The 20,385-nt window shown below is 37.0% G+C and overlaps 4 protein-coding genes and 1 pseudogene across 8 annotated transcripts; 4 read left to right on the forward strand and 1 right to left on the reverse strand.

Annotated features, from left to right (window-relative positions):
• Positions 1-2,472: 2,472 nt before the first annotated feature.
• LOC107752778 (synaptosomal-associated protein 23-like) lies at positions 2,473-8,145 on the reverse strand. 2 transcript variants are annotated; one of them, XM_016568846.1, is made up of 8 exons: positions 8,001-8,145; positions 5,875-5,989; positions 4,985-5,026; positions 4,794-4,842; positions 4,528-4,645; positions 4,168-4,341; positions 3,410-3,554; positions 2,473-3,246 (listed from the first exon to the last, which is right to left on the reverse strand). In XM_016568846.1, exons 2-8 carry the CDS (start codon positions 5,929-5,931, stop codon positions 3,187-3,189), a joined length of 645 nt encoding a protein of 214 aa, XP_016424332.1. In that variant the 5' UTR covers positions 5,932-5,989; positions 8,001-8,145; the 3' UTR covers positions 2,473-3,186. The 2 variants fall into 2 exon arrangements, with proteins under 2 accessions (XP_016424332.1, XP_016424331.1); XM_016568845.1 differs by lacking the exon at positions 8,001-8,145 and adding an exon at positions 7,726-7,821.
• On the forward strand, positions 7,357-11,970 carry LOC107752777 (coiled-coil domain-containing protein 28A-like). 3 transcript variants are annotated; one of them, XM_016568842.1, is made up of 6 exons: positions 7,357-7,605; positions 9,616-9,784; positions 9,887-10,050; positions 10,130-10,284; positions 10,382-10,404; positions 11,286-11,970. In XM_016568842.1, the coding sequence occupies exons 1-6, from the start codon at positions 7,395-7,397 to the stop codon at positions 11,338-11,340; spliced, it is 777 nt and encodes a 258-aa protein (XP_016424328.1). In that variant the 5' UTR covers positions 7,357-7,394; the 3' UTR covers positions 11,341-11,970. The 3 variants fall into 3 exon arrangements, with proteins under 3 accessions (XP_016424328.1, XP_016424329.1, XP_016424330.1); XM_016568843.1 differs by lacking the exon at positions 7,357-7,605 and adding an exon at positions 8,689-8,844; XM_016568844.1 differs by lacking the exon at positions 7,357-7,605 and adding an exon at positions 8,689-8,832.
• A 451-nt stretch (positions 11,971-12,421) lies between these two features.
• Positions 12,422-13,517, forward strand: LOC107752807 (epithelial cell-transforming sequence 2 oncogene-like). The gene is made up of 4 exons (XM_016568873.1): positions 12,422-12,532; positions 12,694-12,806; positions 12,912-13,074; positions 13,278-13,517. The coding sequence occupies exons 1-4, from the start codon at positions 12,422-12,424 to the stop codon at positions 13,515-13,517; spliced, it is 627 nt and encodes a 208-aa protein (XP_016424359.1).
• Positions 13,518-13,550: 33 nt separating this feature from the next.
• On the forward strand, positions 13,551-16,804 carry LOC107752781 (coiled-coil domain-containing protein 28A-like). Of its 2 annotated transcripts, none has more exons than XM_016568848.1 (6): positions 13,551-13,678; positions 14,450-14,618; positions 14,721-14,884; positions 14,964-15,118; positions 15,216-15,238; positions 16,120-16,804. In XM_016568848.1, exons 2-6 carry the CDS (start codon positions 14,467-14,469, stop codon positions 16,172-16,174), a joined length of 549 nt encoding a protein of 182 aa, XP_016424334.1. In that variant the 5' UTR covers positions 13,551-13,678; positions 14,450-14,466; the 3' UTR covers positions 16,175-16,804. The 2 variants fall into 2 exon arrangements, with proteins under 2 accessions (XP_016424334.1, XP_016424335.1); XM_016568849.1 differs by having other exon boundaries at positions 13,551-13,666.
• A 314-nt stretch (positions 16,805-17,118) lies between these two features.
• Positions 17,119-20,385, forward strand: part of LOC107752782 (epithelial cell-transforming sequence 2 oncogene-like) — an 8,559-nt pseudogene continuing 5,292 nt past the window's right edge.

Raw genomic sequence — 20,385 nt, forward strand, 5'->3', positions numbered from 1 at the left:
ACAATATGGTAAGGGCCGTAACATTTCCGCCACATGCTTGAGGTATTCGGCCAATCATAACGCACTGGATAGCTGGCCAATCACAGCACACCTTGCTTTTCAGACCGATTAGCTTTGTAAAAATCGACGCGTTTCAGAAAGGCGGGGCATAGAGGAGAAACAATAATGTACAGTATGTGGAAAATAATGTGTTTTTTGAAGCTTAAACTGCATAAACACATTTCATTACACCAAATACACAAAATAATGTTATTTTTAGCAACATCATATGACCCCTTTAAGCTACGAGTAAGGGCAGGATTGACCTTGTTGCTATGGACGATGTCAGCATGCTCATTTAATATGCTCACAGTGATTGGCCGATAGAGGAGGGGTCTCTGTCAGAGATTTATTCATAGAAATATTGTAGAGTGCGATATTATGTTGCCGTATTCAAATAAAGGTTTTAAAATGCAGGTTGAACTTGTTAATGAAAACAACTGTCATAATACCCTCGCGATTAAGGCGACACCTTTTTAAAAGCTCATTATCGTCAAACGTTTCTAAAATGTTTCTGTTCCGGCAACAGCCATTTTAGGATAGTTTGTGACTTGGTCTTAGTGACTCTAAACCTACCTTTACAGTAGGATAAATACAGTGTTGGTAGCATAATCGGATAGGTAGCATTATTTGTCAGAACACCGGCAACAGCCATTTTAGGATAGTTTGTGACTTGATCTTAGTGACACTACTCCTAATGTTTCAGAGATTTAGGAGCTAGTTTTAGCGCTAAAACGCTTTGTGAAATACTCTTAGAGCAAAAATGTAGGAGTCTTAAATTTAGGACTGACGCCCATTATTTTTAAGATTTTCTCCTAAATCGGCAAGTTATGAGCAACTTTTCGCCTTAAAATATTTTGTGCATTATTTGTCAGAACACCGGCAACAGCCATTTTAGGATAGTTTGTGACTTGATCTTAGTGACACTACTCCTAATGTTTCAGAGATTTAGGAGCTAGTTTTAGCGCTAAAACGCTTTGTGAAATACTCTTAGAGCAAAAATGTAGGAGTCTTAAATTTAGGACTGACGCCCATTATTTTTAAGATTTTCTCCTAAATCGGCAAGTTATGAGCAACTTTTAGCCTTAAAATATTTTGTGAATACAGGCCCTGATATTTACTCCAGACCAGAGATCTCAGATTCTGAAGTTGTAAGTTCTTTAAAATCGTGTGTGTGAACTTGTATTTTGTTGATAAACCAATGGTTAAAGCCATAGAGTTGCATATCTAAAGGTATTGCACCTGCCTTTGCTTCTTGTGGCCAACCATTCTTAACAGGAAGCAAGGTGGCACAAATGGGGGTGAGTAGAGACAGTTTTTGACCTACATAAGAAAATACCCTGAGCTGTCCTTTTAACTGTCTTCTTTCTAATAACTATCATGTTTTTAGCATCAAATTCCCTGGCTGTATTTCACTGAAAGAAAGCAAGCCTTTATACCAACAAAAAATATCGGTATGTCAGACATGGTTCTAATTTTTGTAACTGATCAAAGATGTCAGTGCCAAACCAAAGTTCAGGCCATCACAACGGGGAACTAAACCAGGGAGATGAAGGGAATCCTCTGTCTCTTATCTGTAGCCTGCATGCTGAAATTTTTCCTCAGATTTTGTTTTTATGTTACATCCTATGTGGTATTAGATTTGTCAGACTCTCAGGGAACAAGGCTGGCTGATAACTTGAGGACAGTTCCTCCAGGCTTCACAGCATATGTGGACCCTTCTCAGCAGTCTCCTAAACAGCAGACACAGAAAGTCTCGAAGGGAGTTGAAACAAAGGTACTGTCCTAGTTCTTGAGGCCTCAAATGTTTCAAATAACTAGGCTACTATGTAATACTCAGTCCGAAGAGTCAGTCCAAGTAAAACTATCCATGAAAAAGATGAAAGCAGGAATGAACAGAAAACAGTCCTCAGCACTCTAGGCTGAGAGACCATACAGACATTAGATTTCTTTTAAAAGAGTGTCTTTGTAAAAGTTGAAAATAATGTTGTTATAAACATCTTATATGGGCTAGTTGTTCTACTTGCTATGAGGAATAATATTTGCAATACAGGCAGTAGAGATATTAGCAGGCGTTCAAGCACAAAATTATTGTTCTTTTGATTTTGCCATTCCAAACACTTCTGTTACGATGCATCTTTTTCATAACTGATGAGAGCTTGCCATTAAGTGGTCAATTCCAGTCATTCCAATAGAAACCCACATAATCTGGGATTTCATGAGTTCAAATTTTTTCTCCATACAGATTTCGCATCAGGTTCAAGCCTTTCATATGAATTTGTTGCATTGCCTAAGGAAATCTGCTAGGTTAGACCTTGTTGCAAAATCAACCATATTTAATTTCACCATAAAATAACAAAATAATGTGGCAGCGCCCTCTACTGGTAAAGTCACTTCTACACACAAAACGAAAAAAAAAAAACAAGGAACAATTACACTTGGCTTTATTAGCAGTAAAATAGATACATTGAAATGTCCTATTCCTATATAGCATGGTAAATTATGCCATTAAAAAGGACACTACCATACATTTCCCCTCAAACATTGAACAGGACTAACTGCATTCACAAGGCCCATTAATGTCTTAAGATAATTAAATATGAGTATAATCAGTCAAAGATACAGCTAAACAGAAAAAATGACATAAAAACAAAATATTATATCATTAGCCCAAACATACATCAACGGCTATAAGGGCAGCAAACCAGAACATTAAAAGTTCTGTCGTAAGTCTTTGGCCCTTCATTCAGATTAGTAAACAATTAGCCATGTTGACTGAAGTGCAGGGAGAGGGACGGACAAAACCCATCACCATCTCGAGAGATTAGAATCCTTCCATTACAGACTGAGAGGGCAGCAGTGAGCAAAGCCTCAAAAACAACTGCACTCGGTGCGTCCAGCATATTTGTCTCACATATTAAGGGTGAAGACTTGATTGTACAGGAGGCTCTGGAATAGATCTGTGTGTGCATGTGTCCAGCTATTTACAATAGTACAAACAGAACGGCAAAAAAGGCACAGATGGCACTGGAAGAACTTAACTCACTTGCTGCAATTCATTGCTGTGAAGCAGAAAGTGTGTGTGTGTGTGTGTGTGAGAGAGATCAAACAATCAGGTTCCTGAGTGATGCTAGCAGTGTCCATTCTCTACAGAAGTTTGTTGGCTCGTTGGTTGGCTTCATCAATGCGAGCTTTATTCATATCAGCCTGGGAAAAATAATATATATATTTTTTTTATATAAAATATATCTTATTTATATATCTTAATTAAATTGTTTAAAAACAATAATGTTCATTTAAATAAATAAATATTAATATTTTCACAGGTCCACTTCATTAGATGCCTAGTTGTTTGACGGAGTAGATTTACCTTATCAGTGATGCGGTCAATGGTTTTGTTCTGTTTGTCAATCTCATTGCCCATATCCAAGGCCAAATTCTTGAGATTCCCGATGATGCTGCCCACCTGACCCAGATTCTCCTCCATCTCATCTTCTCGTGCATCATCTGTTACTCTTTCGGGAAATATCAATAAAGCATACAGTATATACACAGAATATACCTCAAGACATAATATTGTAAAAAGCACTTTTTGCTAATCTAAATTAATATTCAGAAGTATGAACCAGCTGTAAAGATCTTAAAATAAAAAAAAATACCACATACATGTGGAGTCAAACTGCAGTTCCTTCAGCCACCAAAAATATTTAATGTGGCAGGGAAAAGACAACATATCCTAATAATAGCTAAATGCTATCAAACAGAGAACAAGACTGTAGCTTATTCTAGGTCATGAACTGCCTGCATTGACAGGAATTCACCATCTGATTATTAAGCAAAATGACCAATGTTCTGTTTTGGCATCTGATATTGACTGACTGGCATGCAACAAAGTGGAAGCTTATTCAAATGATGTCGCAACAGTCTGGCTCCACAAATATTTGTACAGTAAAACCACAGAAATGAGAAGAAAGTGTTGCTTTAATGTCAGATTTCATAATCTATTTCCAGGACAAGAAGCTTAACATACGGTTTTCATTTACTTGCTTTAAACAATTGATTCAAATCAAAAGATTTAAGTCTGACACTGGATGAAATCCTATTATTTAGTGCTATATTTCCCCTCACCTCTTAATGTAGGGGCCAGATGCGCCCCCTGACCCACTCGAAACAGCCTGTCCATTGCGAACAGCATTGGGTTGGCTGGATACAACGCCGCCCTCTTTTCCCTCCGTGCTGGAGTTGTCACTACCTGTGCCCCAAGTCTTCTTATATCTCCCATCATGCTCAATAGACGTCACTCTAAAAGAAAAGAGGTTTTTAATACTCTCATTTACTCCTGAAAGATCTTATGACAATTCATTTAATTTCAATAAAATGCAAAGAGAAGCCCCCACACAAATCCTACTGAATTTGGTGTTCCATGATACAACATAATGGAGATTATTTTAAATCCAGGAGCTTAGAAGTGGAGTTATAATAGCGAACCTGTCACATGGGCACACACACAAGCCACAGCATTTGGACAGATCAGTCAGGTTCTTCTCGGCCTGCCTCATGTCCTGATTGATCTGGTCCATTCCTTGATCGACTCGCCTCAGTTGCTCTTATCAAGACAGAATGAAGCAGGTTTCAACAATAACATGAGCCAGCATGTCCTAAACAAAGCTTTTATAGATTATAGCAACGATATAATGTTGAGTAACAAAGTAGGTTTCAGGGATGAGGAGGAATGGAATGATGCAGTCACTTACCTCCCTGCTCATCCAGCATGGTCATTGTTTTGACACCCGTCTCCCGGCTCTGAAAATATACAAATGCTTATATCAAGATATATATCTCAAATTCAAATGAGCAAATGCAGATAGCTCTCGGCATTCTAAATCTGTACATCAAATAACAGTAACGTGTTTCTCAAGCCTTCAGGCTTCATTGGAAATCTTACCTCCTCTGCCATCTGTAGCATCCGCCTAGTGCTTTCAAGTGACTGAAAGAAACAAAACGCACATATTCAAAAGGTAGTCAAATCACTACAGAAATTTGACACAGCACCTATTCTGTTGAACATTAATTTGAGTTCTGCATGCAAACATCTAATAAAACAATGCACACTGAACATTTCAGTGCATCTTTGGCTCATAAAGCCAGAAAGGGTAGATATAAAGGTGAATAGAGAAACTGTCCGAAATGTGAAAAGCCTTGATAATGCTACGAAACCATGCATGGAACACAAGATGTACACAGGAACACAATGGTAAGGCATAGCTGTGAAAAAAAATGTGTTAAACTTTTCCAACTATGGCTATTAATCCACTTTTGACCTGGGAAATTATATTCTAAGGAAATTAAAACACTAATTGTACAAAGTAAAAAAACATGTAATGTCAGAATGAAAAAGTGGGTGGGGGGTTCATGGATCTCTAGTTTACCCCCAGTCACCCATGCTGTGGTGCATGAGCAAAGTGTCTCCTTCATGCTATTAGTCTTTATTACAGCACACAGGCTCATGTGAGTCCCTTCAGAGGCAGCAAGAAGGAGAAAGAGAGAAAGAAACAAAGTTATAAGCAAAGCAAGAAAGGAGTATGTTATTATTATCTGACAATTTTAGTAGCACAGAAAATAGCTAAATCAACAAGAAGACATGAGGAAAATCTTAAAACTGTTAGTGCAAGAAAAGTATTATAAGGTTAAAAAATAGAGCAATAAAATTGTGAGTAAAAGAGAAAAAGACTTTGCGGTCAAAAACAATGAGAGGGCACGTATACAGGAACTTGCAAAATCACATCAAAACGAATTACTTTATTATATTGCTATAGTAATAGATGACAAGTATACCTCATCTGTAACTTGGTTGGCTTTCAATGTGATGTCCTCCACTGTCATGTCTGCCATCTTGCTGGTGTCCAAGTTTGCCGCCCCTCCTGTGGCCTTAAGCTCTACGCTCTGGGGTCTGGAGGTCAGAGGTCAAAGTTCAGAAGCCATTCATACCCACACAAACAAAGGTGCCCACAGAAAAAGCTTTCCCATGGAAATTTACCACATGGAATATGAAAGGAAATATTATCGTTCATCAATACTCAGCCTCATGTTGCTCAACTGATCTTCTTTAATGTGAAACTCCATTAAGTACTACAGAAGTAGTCCATAATACTAATTTTCCAATTTCTGAAAGTCTTACATACCAAAACGTGAGTTTTAACTGCAACTTTTGTGACACAAGGCTGAGTACATGACACAATTGTGGGTGAGAAAGTCCAAATATATAATGAAAATAAAGAAATTCAGCATGAAAAGTTATCAGCTGTCAAATGTTTTAAAATGAATGACAAATTCAATAAAATGTGTTACACCTAAGAGAACACCAAGAGGTCATAAACAGCACAGACAACACTTTTACTCAGCGCTGATAATTACGCCCTTAAACTAAAACTGAAAATGCGTATGTCTATGCTGTTTAAAACACTGTTAACAATGGTGTGAGATGGGTGTGAGAGAGAAAGAAGAAGTGTGATGTTTCTATCAAGCTTTTGTGGATGACATGTTCAACATAAGATACATGCCATTTTGGGGTACATTTCATTGCAAAGAACCCTGAAGAGCAGAAATACTCATAAAACATTAATAAAACAGATACTGAGGACACTACAAGTCAATTATCGACTAGCACATAACTGTCACAGCTTACAGTATAAATCTCACATCGCATGCACTGTGGTAAAAAGACTTAATAAAGTGATTATGAGTGTGTAACAGGCCTGCTTGCACAGGAAACAGATCTCGTGTATCTTTTCCTTCATTTTTGCAGCCTTTTCCTGTTCCAAATTCCAATAAGGTAGATGCAAATCCACAAGAACAAACTTATAAGAATATTTCATCTGAAATTTTTCACTTATGATGTTTCAAACCCGTATGACTTAATTTCTTCTGTCTAGCACAAAAACACAAAAGATGCAATGAAAGATAATAATGACTGAGGCAAATTCTGCCTTACAACTGCCTTTGTGAAAGTCATTCAGGTTTGGCACAACATGAGGGTGAACAAATGACAGAATTGTAATGTTTTTGGGTAAACTATCTATTTAAATTCACTTCTCTTCTCTTGGTGTTAACTTACTTATCCAGGCTTTTCAAGAGTGTTTAAAGGGGATTAACATGACCCTGAACGACATGTTACTGACTCCATTGAACAGTCCATCCATGAGAAACGCCTTTTTAAGAAATGTGCATTTCCAGCTTGTCAACAAAAACCGGTTCCTCAATGTAAGGTCATTACGTCATGTCTCTCACACTATTTTCACTGTATTCTGCATCAGACAGAATATAAACAGCACTATCTGGACCTGCATTATGTTCATATGGGATTAAAACTACAGCATGACTCCTCTATATATGAAGATCTGACAAATCCTCCGAACCAACATTCAGGAAACCATACATTTTTGTTTCTTAAACAAGACAATCCGATTTTATCAGAGTATAAACCCATAGCAATGATGTTTAATGCTGCTGATTCCAAGATGTACGGTTTACACCCAACGCCAGAAGGACAGAGCACAATTTTGCCAGGTAAATAAAGAAAGTTAGTACGTTACTTTGAAAGTGGGAAAGTCCTCGTGAATTTCCCCAAGTCTCCCAAGATCCCAACACCACTACTTACGAACAGGTTTTTTTTTTTTTTTTACTTACTGTTTACTCATGATGTTTCACGGGGTTCTTTAACGCTAACGCTACTGACAAAATGTGTTTGATTATTTAAGACAGAAGTTGGTGAGTTGGTCTCGTATTCAACGGGGTTCTTTAACGCTAACGCTACTGACAAAATGTGTTTGATTATTTAAGACAGAAGTTGGTGAGTTGGTCTCGTATTCAGTTCCGCTTTGGGGAAGTAGAAACGCATTAACATCCTTTTGTTTTGAAATACTGGACGCAAGCTGGAGCACAACGATTCGCTCGCTACTTACTGAGGTTGATTCCAGGACAGGAGACGGATAAGACTGGAATCGATCGGTTTAAGTCTTTAGAAAGTGTTTATTGTTCGCGCTGATCCAAACTGTTTCCGAAATTCCTTCAGACAGATTATGACAGTGGTGCGCATGTGCGGTCATATGACAGGTGACTTGGTGCGCATGCGTTAAAGGGAAGTATAAATAGAAAAGATAATTATCAACAACACTAGAAAAGATGTTGGATGGGGTGAAGCGTTTATGAGAGGTAGTTAACATTTTAATAGATAACATCCAATAAACAGAAGAAGAAAAAATGTTTTGGCCTAATTGCTACGATTATTACTACTTCCTGTATAAAAATAAAATAGGAAGAGACGTGTCTATTTCTGGTGCGTCATTAATGTAATGCATTAGTAATTTATAAGTAATTATTTTAAAAATACATAACATTAAATTGGTCCACTGTAGCGAGTGGCTTTTTGGTGATTTTTTTAATCTTTAAGTCACGTAACTGGTTTGTTATACAATATTTCAAAAGAACTAACCAGTCAGACTTCCATTTCAAACTGGATTAAACAAAAATGTTCGTTGATAAAAAAAAATATATATATATATATATATATATATTTGTACGTTGTAACTGTTTTTGACAGCCGCTTACTAATAGCTGTTTACTAACAGAACAGTGCGTGTTGATATCACCACGATGATGACGTGCAAATCCCGGAAGTGCCTTTTGTAAACTTGCTGGTCAGCTGTACCAACTTTAGAGCAGCCTAATCTCATCGAGAATGTCTTTCAGAGGGGATAATATTTCAGCCTAAACAGTGGAGTCTTCCTTTGTGCGGTAAAATTAAACGTATGATACAATTGTGCATTTGTTACTACATTGCTTTAATGATTACTAGGCATGTTTTCTCACGACTCAGCGTCGCACCTCGACTCGCTCGCATATTATTTACATGTTGCGTGTTACTGTAAAAGGATTAGAAACGCTTGTTAATGAACGTGATAACACTGTTTAATATCACCGGACAGTGTTTACATTAAGTTTGATTGCCAGTGTGAATTATTTTGTCGCCTGCTCATCATGAATAAAACGCATAACATTGTAGTGTAATCGCGGATTAGTGGTTCCAACCGGAGTCAGGGGCCCGCTAGGGGGCCTCAGCAAACTTCCGTGGAGGATACAAAATTAAGTTAAAATTTATATTTATTTAGATTTATATCATTTAATAATTATATTACAAAATCTTACTTCATTACAATACTATACCCTGCTAAAAAAATCAGTCAAAATGTCTAAAAAAAACTGTTTTTATAGCAGAACATCTGAATCTTCTCGAGTCACACAACTAATTGTGGTTCATTATTGTAATCTGTAAACACCCCTAGTTTCTAGTAATAAAAAGTTTGGAAATATATTGGCCTACATGAGGGGCTTTTAAATGTTGTCTTGGAAAATGGGGGATCTTGGGGTTAAAAAGTTGGGAACCAATAGATTATGTAACATTACCAAAACTGGAGCTTGCAGGGCATCATTATCAAATATGTGTTTTTTTTATTGTGAACTCAAATCACTTTAAACTTTTCAGGCTTCTCTGCTCATAAGTACTATTTTATTCTGTAGATAATTTGGATGACACAATGGAAGAAAAAAATAAGAAACGTAAAATCCCCAAACCGTCTTCCAACCAGCCTCCTCTCCCAGTCACTGCACGAAAAACAACATCCAGCAGCAGATCGTTCGGTGTTGGTGGTACGGTCACGCACTCCAGTCAGAGGACAAAGTATCGCAGGTGAGCATCATCTATCATCATATTAAATCTGTGTAAGTTATTAAAATTACAGTTTCATATTTCAAACTTCATATTTTGGTTCATTTATTTATTTTGTTTTAGGGGAGTGCGAGACAAACCGAGGCCTCAGAGTCAGTCGGGTAAGAGTAACCAGTCTGCCCACATCCAGCACTCATTTCTCACAGACGTGTCTGATGTTCAGGAGATGGAGAAGGGGCTGCTCGGCCTTCTTAATGACTTCCACTCTGGAAAATTACAAGCCTTTGGTAAGCTCCTACAGTACAGTACAGCTACATTAAAGTGTGTTTACAGTTTTGATTCAAATTAAAATCTTCTCTGAATCAGGCAATGAGTGCTCCATTGATCAGATGGAGCATGTGAGAGAAATGCAGGAAACACTGGCTCGTCTGCATTTTGACCTGTATGGAGAAGTGGATGAGCTGCCAGAAGACCAGAGGAAGTCCGCTTATGACACTAACATGGATAAACTGTTATTAAATGTAAGCAAAGCAATATTTAGTCACAAATCCACAAATCTATGAGTTCTTTCATGTAATTATCCAGACAATCCAATGAAGTTCACTTTTTTTCCTTTAGCTGGAAGAGTTGAGCTCCTCAATGTATCCTTTCATGGTTTCACCAATTATGTTGATGACTTTCAACTGGATGATGTTATAGGGGTTAAGTTAAAGAAATAGTTCACTCAAAAATGAAAATTTGTTAAAAATGTACTCACCTTCAGGCCATCCAAGATGTTTCTTCATTGGAACAGATTTGGAGAAATTTAGCATTACATCACTTGCTCCCCAATGGATCCTCTGCAGCGAATGGGTGCCGCCGCTTTTGACCAAAAGTCCATAATCCATAATAACACTTCCTCCAGTGAAAAAGTGTGAAAAGTAATCCACATGACTCCAGTTCATCAATTAACATGTTTTGAAGCTGAAAAAAAGCTGTTTGTTTGTAAGAAACAAATTCATCGAGGCATTTTAACTTTGCACTGTTGCTTCTGGCCAAAATACGAGTCCAAGATTATTTTTTTTCCACTGGTGAATGTAGTTTTATGGATAGAGGACTTGTATTTTAATCAGAAGCAACAGGTTGAAGTTAAACACCTCTTGATGAATTTATTTATTATAAACACGCATCTTTTTGATTCACAAGATGTTAACTGTTGTGATGAATTGTGATGTTTTATCAGCTGTTTGGACTCTCATTCTGACGGCACCCATTCATTGCAGAAGATCCATTGGTGAGCAAGCGATGTAATGCTAAATGTCGCCAAATCTGTTCTAATAAAGAAACAAACTCATCTACATCTTGAATGGCCCGAGGGTGAGTCAGTTTTTAGCAAATTTAAATTTTTTGGGTGAACTATTCACTTAAAATTGTTTATATTTGTTTATAATTGTTAAATATAATTATTTTATATATATAAGTTGTCAAAATCAAGTGATTTCTCATATGCTTTGAATGAGTATCCTTAACTATAATTCTTTAGACAAAAGCTTAACCTTGCTGACAGTCAAGAAGTCCCCAGAACTTCCAGCATATAAACTGCAAAAGCTCTACCATGGAGAATACTGCGTGCATATTTAGGACAGAAAAGCTGTGGAGAAACACCAGTATTACAGTCATATCGGTGACACTGTGGATCTTAAACTTTTAGAATTGGTCAGCTTGGCTTATTTGCAGTCTATAGTTTTATAGATATGATATCAAAGAACAAATCCATACAGTTGTGGTGAAATGCTCACTTGTCCTTCTCATCACATCATATGTTACCACAAGAAATATATGTTCATAAGGTAATGTTCGATAACATTGTGACTTCTAATCAAATCTTATGTCTTAAATGTTGCCTTGGAGTTGTACAATAGCAGCACCTTTGCATTTTCACTAATTCACTTTAACAAGGAACTGATGGGCTCTGTTTGTGTTTATTTATGTCCTGTCTTAAGGGAATGAATAAAAAGAAAATGGCAGGTTATTTTCATCCAAGATGTCTGTTTCCTGATACTGCAGAATGAAAGTAAAATAACATGGTATATTTTAGGTTATAGTCATATTTACATATTTTATTTTAAATTGAAATGTTGGAAATGTAAAGTGTAACATAGGCTACTGGCTGATTGTTGATTAAACCTTTTATTCATGCTTCTGTCAATAAAGTTCAAGTTGTATTACCCCACATCTGATTTCTCAATTACGTAGATTAACTGCAGTATTGATATAGTTTACGTATTTTAACATAAATATGTAAAAACAGTTGTCTCCGAGCAAAATCACAAGAGCTGCTGAAAGAAACACGATTCGTGTGAAGGAATTTGCAGAGCTTCGTTTGTTATTTGGTCTCCAGGGAAACGAGCGCGTCAAGTAGACTAGAGGTTTGTTTAGAACTAAACTCCAGCCGATAACAAGCAGAACACCTAATTTTCGCGTAAAATTCATATTCATTTAACAGAGTGCATTTGCAAATGAAACAAATGTGTCTCCGCTTGTTATTTTAACTACAAATCGAGAAAGGCAGTGTTTTGGACTGTTTAAACCAGTTTAACTGTTATGACGTCTGTGGAATTTAGAACCCATCATAAGTCAAAAACCCGCGGAAATCCGGATATTAATAATCAATGGCAGATGAATGGAAGTGACTACAGACAGTCGCTGTCTGACGCACCGCGCTTCGACGCCACAGAAACCAGATTCAGTGCATGGACGCCTGTAACAAATAAAGCATGCAACCAACAGGTCAGAAAAAGTTTTTTTTGTTTTTTTTAAATATATGTATTTTTGATTTATTTATTTTTTATGTAATTACTTTTTATTTTGTTTTATTATTATTATTTGACATCTATGTCGTGTGTGTGTTTATTTTTACAACCACATAACCTCACTAAATACATTTGCAGCTTTTTCAGGAAAGAACAGCTCTCATCCTCCATTGGTTTGACCTGTGGACGGACCGACAAAGAAAAGAATTTATTTGTCAGCTGCTGAAAAGATGCTCCAAAATCCAGCTCAAGTGAATTCTCAGATCCTAATTTCTGATCTTACATGATTTACACACAAGAACTACACATTCTCAGACAAAGAATTTGTAGTCAATACATATTTTTTTTCCTTTTAGGTACACCAGGGATTGTTTGGCGGAATCGGTCCCCATCACTCGAATGGACTTCACAGCTGTGCTGCCCCGCTTTCTGTCTCTCTACATCATGTCCTTCCTCAGTCCTCGAGACATCTGCTCTGCAGCACAGGTGTGCTGGCATTGGAAGTTTCTGGCAGAGCAGGTAAGAAATTAATCAGTACAAATGTGCCTTTAATTGATTAGATAATGGGCTTTTATCACATTTCTCTCTTCATTCAAACATTGCTACTGAAAGTGTTCTAAACTAGGGTAAATTTCAATTTCAGAATGAATGCCAGAAATGTCAAAGACAATGTTTTGTATATGTTTACTCACCCACAGTACAATCTCTGTGTGATTCTCTAGGACTGTCTGTGGTCTCCGAAGTGTATCCGTCTGGGCTGGTTTCTTCCCTACAGCCCATCAGATCATGAGTATGGGGCATGGAAAAGACATTATGTGGCTTGTACTGACAGTTTAGATATTCTAACTCCACGGGAAGCAGCAGGTGTCTATGGTACCTTGAATGAGAGTTTGACAGCATCAGAGGAGCAGCAGGATAGATGGAGAGAACACAACATAAGACAAACTATCAGACAGTGTTGATATCACCACGATGATGACGTGCAAATCCCGGAAGTGCCTTTTGTAAACTTGCTGGTCAGCTGTACCAACTTTAGCAGCATAATCTCATCGAGAATGTCTTTCAGAGGGGATAATATTTCAGCCTAAACAGTGGAGTCTTCCTTTGTGCGGTAAAATTAAACGTATGATACAATTGTGCATTTGTTACTACATTGCTTTAATGATTACTAGGCATGTTTTCTCACGACTCAGCGTCGCACCTCGACTCGCTCGCATATTATTTACATGTTGCGTGTTACTGTAAAAGGATTAGAAACGCTTGTTAATGAACGTGATAACACTGTTTAATATCACCGGACAGTGTTTACATTAAGTTTGATTGCCAGTGTGAATTATTTTGTCGCCTGCTCATCATGAATAAAACGCATAACATTGTAGTGTAATCGCGGATTAGTGGTTCCAACCGGAGTCAGGGGCCCGCTAGGGGGCCTCAGCAAACTTCCGTGGAGGATACAAAATTAAGTTAAAATTTATATTTATTTATATTTATATCATTTAATAATTATATTACAAAATCTTACTTCATTACAATACTATACCCTGCTAAAAAAATCAGTCAAAATGTCTAAAAAAAACTGTTTTTATAGCAGAACATCTGAATCTTCTCGAGTCACACAACTAATTGTGGTTCATTATTGTAATCTGTAAACACCCCTAGTTTCTAGTAATAAAAAGTTTGGAAATATATTGGCCTACATGAGGGGCTTTTAAATGTTGTCTTGGAAAATGGGGGATCTTGGGGTTAAAAAGTTGGGAACCAATAGATTATGTAACATTACCAAAACTGGAGCTTGCAGGGCATCATTATCAAATATGTGTTTTTTTTATTGTGAACTCAAATCACTTTAAACTTTTCAGGCTTCTCTGCTCATAAGTACTATTTTATTCTGTAGATAATTTGGATGACACAATGGAAGAAAAAAATAAGAAACGTAAAATCCCCAAACCGTCTTCCAACCAGCCTCCTCTCCCAGTCACTGCACGAAAAACAACATCCAGCAGCAGATCGTTCGGTGTTGGTGGTACGGTCACGCACTCCAGTCAGAGGACAAAGTATCGCAGGTGAGCATCATCTATCATCATATTAAATCTGTGTAAGTTATTAAAATTACAGTTTCATATTTCAAACTTCATATTTTGGTTCATTTATTTATTTTGTTTTAGGGGAGTGCGAGACAAACCGAGGCCTCAGAGTCAGTCGGGTAAGAGTAACCAGTCTGCCCACATCCAGCACTCATTTCTCACAGACGTGTCTGATGTTCAGGAGATGGAGAAGGGGCTGCTCGGCCTTCTTAATGACTTCCACTCTGGAAAATTACAAGCCTTTGGTAAGCTCCTACAGTACAGTACAGCTACATTAAAGTGTGTTTACAGTTTTGATTCAAATTAAAATCTTCTCTGAATCAGGCAATGAGTGCTCCATTGATCAGATGGAGCATGTGAGAGAAATGCAGGAAACACTGGCTCGTCTGCATTTTGACCTGTATGGAGAAGTGGATGAGCTGCCAGAAGACCAGAGGAAGTCCGCTTATGACACTAACATGGATAAACTGTTATTAAATGTAAGCAAAGCAATATTTAGTCACAAATCCACAAATCTATGAGTTCTTTCATGTAATTATCCAGACAATCCAATGAAGTTCACTTTTTTTCCTTTAGCTGGAAGAGTTGAGCTCCTCAATGTATCCTTTCATGGTTTCACCAATTATGTTGATGACTTTCAACTGGATGATGTTATAGGGGTTAAGTTAAAGAAATAGTTCACTCAAAAATGAAAATTTGTTAAAAATGTACTCACCTTCAGGCCATCCAAGATGTTTCTTCATTGGAACAGATTTGGAGAAATTTAGCATTACATCACTTGCTCCCCAATGGATCCTCTGCAGCGAATGGGTGCCGCCGCTTTTGACCAAAAGTCCATAATCCATAATAACACTTCCTCCAGTGAAAAAGTGTGAAAAGTAATCCACATGACTCCAGTTCATCAATTAACATGTTTTGAAGCTGAAAAAAAGCTGTTTGTTTGTAAGAAACAAATTCATCGAGGCATTTTAACTTTGCACTGTTGCTTCTGGCCAAAATACGAGTCCAAGATTATTTTTTTTCCACTGGTGAATGTAGTTTTATGGATAGAGGACTTGTATTTTAATCAGAAGCAACAGGTTGAAGTTAAACACCTCTTGATGAATTTATTTATTATAAACACGCATCTTTTTGATTCACAAGATGTTAACTGTTGTGATGAATTGTGATGTTTTATCAGCTGTTTGGACTCTCATTCTGACGGCACCCATTCATTGCAGAAGATCCATTGGTGAGCAAGCGATGTAATGCTAAATGTCGCCAAATCTGTTCTAATAAAGAAACAAACTCATCTACATCTTGAATGGCCCGAGGGTGAGTCAGTTTTTAGCAAATTTAAATTTTTTGGGTGAACTATTCACTTAAAATTGTTTATATTTGTTTATAATTGTTAAATATAATTATTTTATATATATAAGTTGTCAAAATCAAGTGATTTCTCATATGCTTTGAATGAGTATCCTTAACTATAATTCTTTAGACAAAAGCTTAACCTTGCTGACAGTCAAGAAGTCCCCAGAACTTCCAGCATATAAACTGCAAAAGCTCTACCATGGAGAATACTGCGTGCATATTTAGGACAGAAAAGCTGTGGAGAAACACCAGTATTACAGTCATATCGGTGACACTGTGGATCTTAAACTTTTAGAATTGGTCAGCTTGGCTTATTTGCAGTCTATAGTTTTATAGATATGATATCAAAGAACAAATCCATACAGTTGTGATGAAATGCTCACTTGTCCTTCTCATCACATCATATGTTACCACAAGAAATATATGTTCATAAGGTAATGTTCGATAACATTGTGACTTCTAATCAAATCTTATGTCTTAAATGTTGCCTTGGAGTTGTACAATAGCAGCACCTTTGCATTTTCACTAATTCACTTTAACAAGGAACTGATGGGCTCTGTTTGTGTTTATTTATGTCCTGTCTTAAGGGAATGAATAAAAAGAAAATGGCAGGTTATTTTCATCCAAGATGTCTGTTTCCTGATACTGCAGAATGAAAGTAAAATAACATGGTATGTTTTAGGTTATAGTCATATTTACATATTTTATTTTAAATTGAAATGTTGGAAATGTAAAGTGTAACATAGGCTACTGGCTGATTGTTGATTAAACCTTTTATTCATGCTTCTGTCAATAAAGTTCAAGTTGTATTACCCCACATCTGATTTCTCAATTACGTAGATTAACTGCAGTATTGATATAGTTTACGTATTTTAACATAAATATGTAAAAACAGTTGTCTCCGAGCAAAATCACAAGAGCTGCTGAAAGAAACACGATTCGTGTGAAGGAATTTGCAGAGCTTCGTTTGTTATTTGGTCTCCAGGGAAACGAGCGCGTCAAGTAGACTAGAGGTTTGTTTAGAACTAAACTCCAGCCGATAACAAGCAGAACACCTAATTTTCGCGTAAAATTCATATTCATTTAACAGAGTGCATTTGCAAATGAAACAAATGTGTCTCCGCTTGTTATTTTAACTACAAATCGAGAAAGGCAGTGTTTTGGACTGTTTAAACCAGTTTAACTGTTATGACGTCTGTGGAATTTAGAACCCATCATAAGTCAAAAACCCGCGGAAATCCGGATATTAATAATCAATGGCAGATGAATGGAAGTGACTACAGACAGTCGCTGTCTGACGCACCGCGCTTCGACGCCACAGAAACCAGATTCAGTGCATGGACGCCTGTAACAAATAAAGCATGCAACCAACAGGTCAGAAAAAGTTTTTTTTGTTTTTTTTAAATATATGTATTTTTTATTTATTTATTTTTTATGTAATTACTTTTTATTTTGTTTTATTATTATTATTTGACATCTATGTCGTGTGTGTGTTTATTTTTACAACCACATAACCTCACTAAATACATTTGCAGCTTTTTCAGGAAAGAACAGCTCTCATCCTCCATTGGTTTGACCTGTGGACGGACCGACAAAGAAAAGAATTTATTTGTCAGCTGCTGAAAAGATGCTCCAAAATCCAGCTCAAGTGAATTCTCAGATCCTAATTTCTGATCTTACATGATTTACACACAAGAACTACACATTCTCAGACAAAGAATTTGTAGTCAATACATATTTTTTTTCCTTTTAGGTACACCAGGGATTGTTTGGCGGAATCGGTCCCCATCACTCGAATGGACTTCACAGCTGTGCTGCCCCGCTTTCTGTCTCTCTACATCATGTCCTTCCTCAGTCCTCGAGACATCTGCTCTGCAGCACAGGTGTGCTGGCATTGGAAGTTTCTGGCAGAGCAGGTAAGAAATTAATCAGTACAAATGTGCCTTTAATTGATTAGATAATGGGCTTTTATCACATTTCTCTCTTCATTCAAACATTGCTACTGAAAGTGTTCTAAACTAGGGTAAATTTCAATTTCAGAATGAATGCCAGAAATGTCAAAGACAATGTTTTGTATATGTTTACTCACCCACAGTACAATCTCTGTGTGATTCTCTAGGACTGTCTGTGGTCTCCGAAGTGTATCCGTCTGGGCTGGTTTCTTCCCTACAGCCCATCAGATCATGAGTATGGGGCATGGAAAAGACATTATGTGGCTTGTACTGACAGTTTAGATATTCTAACTCCACGGGAAGCAGCAGGTGTCTATGGTACCTTGAATGAGAGTTTGACAGCATCAGAGGAGCAGCAGGATAGATGGAGAGAACACAACATAAGACAAACTATCAGACAGAAGGTAGCAGAGCATAAACGTGAGTGCCAGGGTTCCAGCATTTCATGTACTCTACATGCCTTTATGAAATGATCTGATTGAGGTTAAGGAGTTTTAATTCATATAAATTATCTGAGGCTAATAATCTCAGTTGGCTGATGCTCTGGTCCTCATATTTCTGTCTGATTTTTCCACAGAAGCTGCTTTGAAGACCAGGAGGGCATGGTTAAACACCAGTAAATTGGGCACATCATTTACTGGAACCATCCATAAGCCACTTACTGCTACTCTTGTTCAACTTGGGGTGAGACACTGACAATGAAAGTGTACAGCAAAAGCTGACTGTCTACTAACATGTCTCATCCAAATTTAATTTATTTAATTTTATTATTTTTATTATTTATTTTCATTTCATTCAGTCTTTTATTTTAAGTATTTCAAATTACAAAGGCATTAAATCGCTGACTATGTTGATCATGTGTTAGTTACTCATCTTCACGTTCTATGTAACACAATCTTAGTCTTGTTATACATGCAAGGAAAATTGTACACAAAAGTGTTATTTGTCATGGTTTCCTTATGTAGGACAAGTGCAGATTGAAAAATTCACTCTCTAGTGTGGATATAAGAGAACCACGGCTTGATTTAAGCTTGAATAACACTCTTGGGAGCACATGTGCCACCAGTTTATTGAAAACTATGAGGTCAGTATTACAGTAGCAACATTGGTGAATATCTTTCTGGATTTTTCTAGCCATCATATTTTAGTAGCCTAATTTTTATAATTCTTCTCACAACAATATTTAAAAAATAATCTTGGGCATGTTGTTTTCTTTCAGTTCACTGTTCAGCCAGCCAGTCAAATCTTCCTATAGTCCTCTTCCTCATTTCCTGCTTGTGTCATCCAGTGTTCCTGGATATGAAGTAAAACGTTGTTATTTCTCATTCATGTCTATCATTGAGTTATGTCTCTTGTTGAATGATAGACAGTTGTTTATGAACTAAAGGAGTTTAACTTTATATTTCTAGCTGCTTCTGGCCGCGGTGCAACTGTCTGTGGTGGTTTTACCGTATGACTCACAAGGAATGACCTTGGAGGCTTTGCTTTCTCTGGCGGAAAGGGTGATTCAAGGCAGGATGGTGCAAAGTCTTGGCATTTTGGTGACAGGAAGCACAGAAGAGATAACTCTCACAGATGGTAATTTCCTTGAGTAATTGTAGTAACATTGGGTCCAATCTATCTTATATAAAAAGAAAAGTATTAACAGGCAGTTTTTGCCTGCTGGAATAGTTAATCTTTATGAAGGCAGATTTTATAACCATGTAAAACACACAGCTGCTGACACATTTAAGCCAAATATTTGAATGACTTCAATAAATTGAGATACAAAAGAAGCTGTAAATGATGAACAAGTCAACAAAACACAACAAACACTCTAATAAATCATCCGTATCTATAGGCCTAAAATATAATGTAATAGAAGAAAAAAATAGAATGAAATATTTAAAATGTAAAGGTTAAATCTTTGTAATGATTACATCCTACAGATATTTATATCTATATTTATGTATGTATACAATGTGTACATTGTCTTTTATCCAGGAATGAGCATAACTGAGAAGACAGTGCTAAAGCCAGGTGTGAGGGAGTTCTGGGAGAATCTGTGTGGTTGGATAGTTCCTGCTTCAGAAGGAGGGAGTCTGAACATCTTTGCTCCCCTGGCAGCTTCAGGTAGAGTTTGCCTGTTTTGTCCCAGTGGCATTTTGTCCCATGTAACATTTACTGTAAGTATCTTTTATTCAGGAGTTGTTTGATTGTTCAGTTGCAGGGATGGATCTGATGAGGAAGTTGTGCGTTTTGACTGGTCTGAATGTCAGAGCTCCCACGGGGATCTGTACGGGCTCCTACCAGTACAGTGAGTTGCAGAAAAATCTTTTGAGTGTGGGTTATTATTATACTTTCAGTCGAAAGTAACATATAACACATATGGAAGTAGAATTATGAAGTGACCTATATATATATATATATATATATATATATATATATATAATTTCTACATT

The sequence above is a fragment of the Sinocyclocheilus rhinocerous genome, unplaced genomic scaffold (genome assembly GCF_001515625.1).
Source record: "Sinocyclocheilus rhinocerous isolate Xijiao unplaced genomic scaffold, SAMN03320098_v1.1 scaffold61, whole genome shotgun sequence".
In the NCBI taxonomy this organism is placed as follows: Eukaryota; Metazoa; Chordata; class Actinopteri; order Cypriniformes; family Cyprinidae; genus Sinocyclocheilus; species Sinocyclocheilus rhinocerous.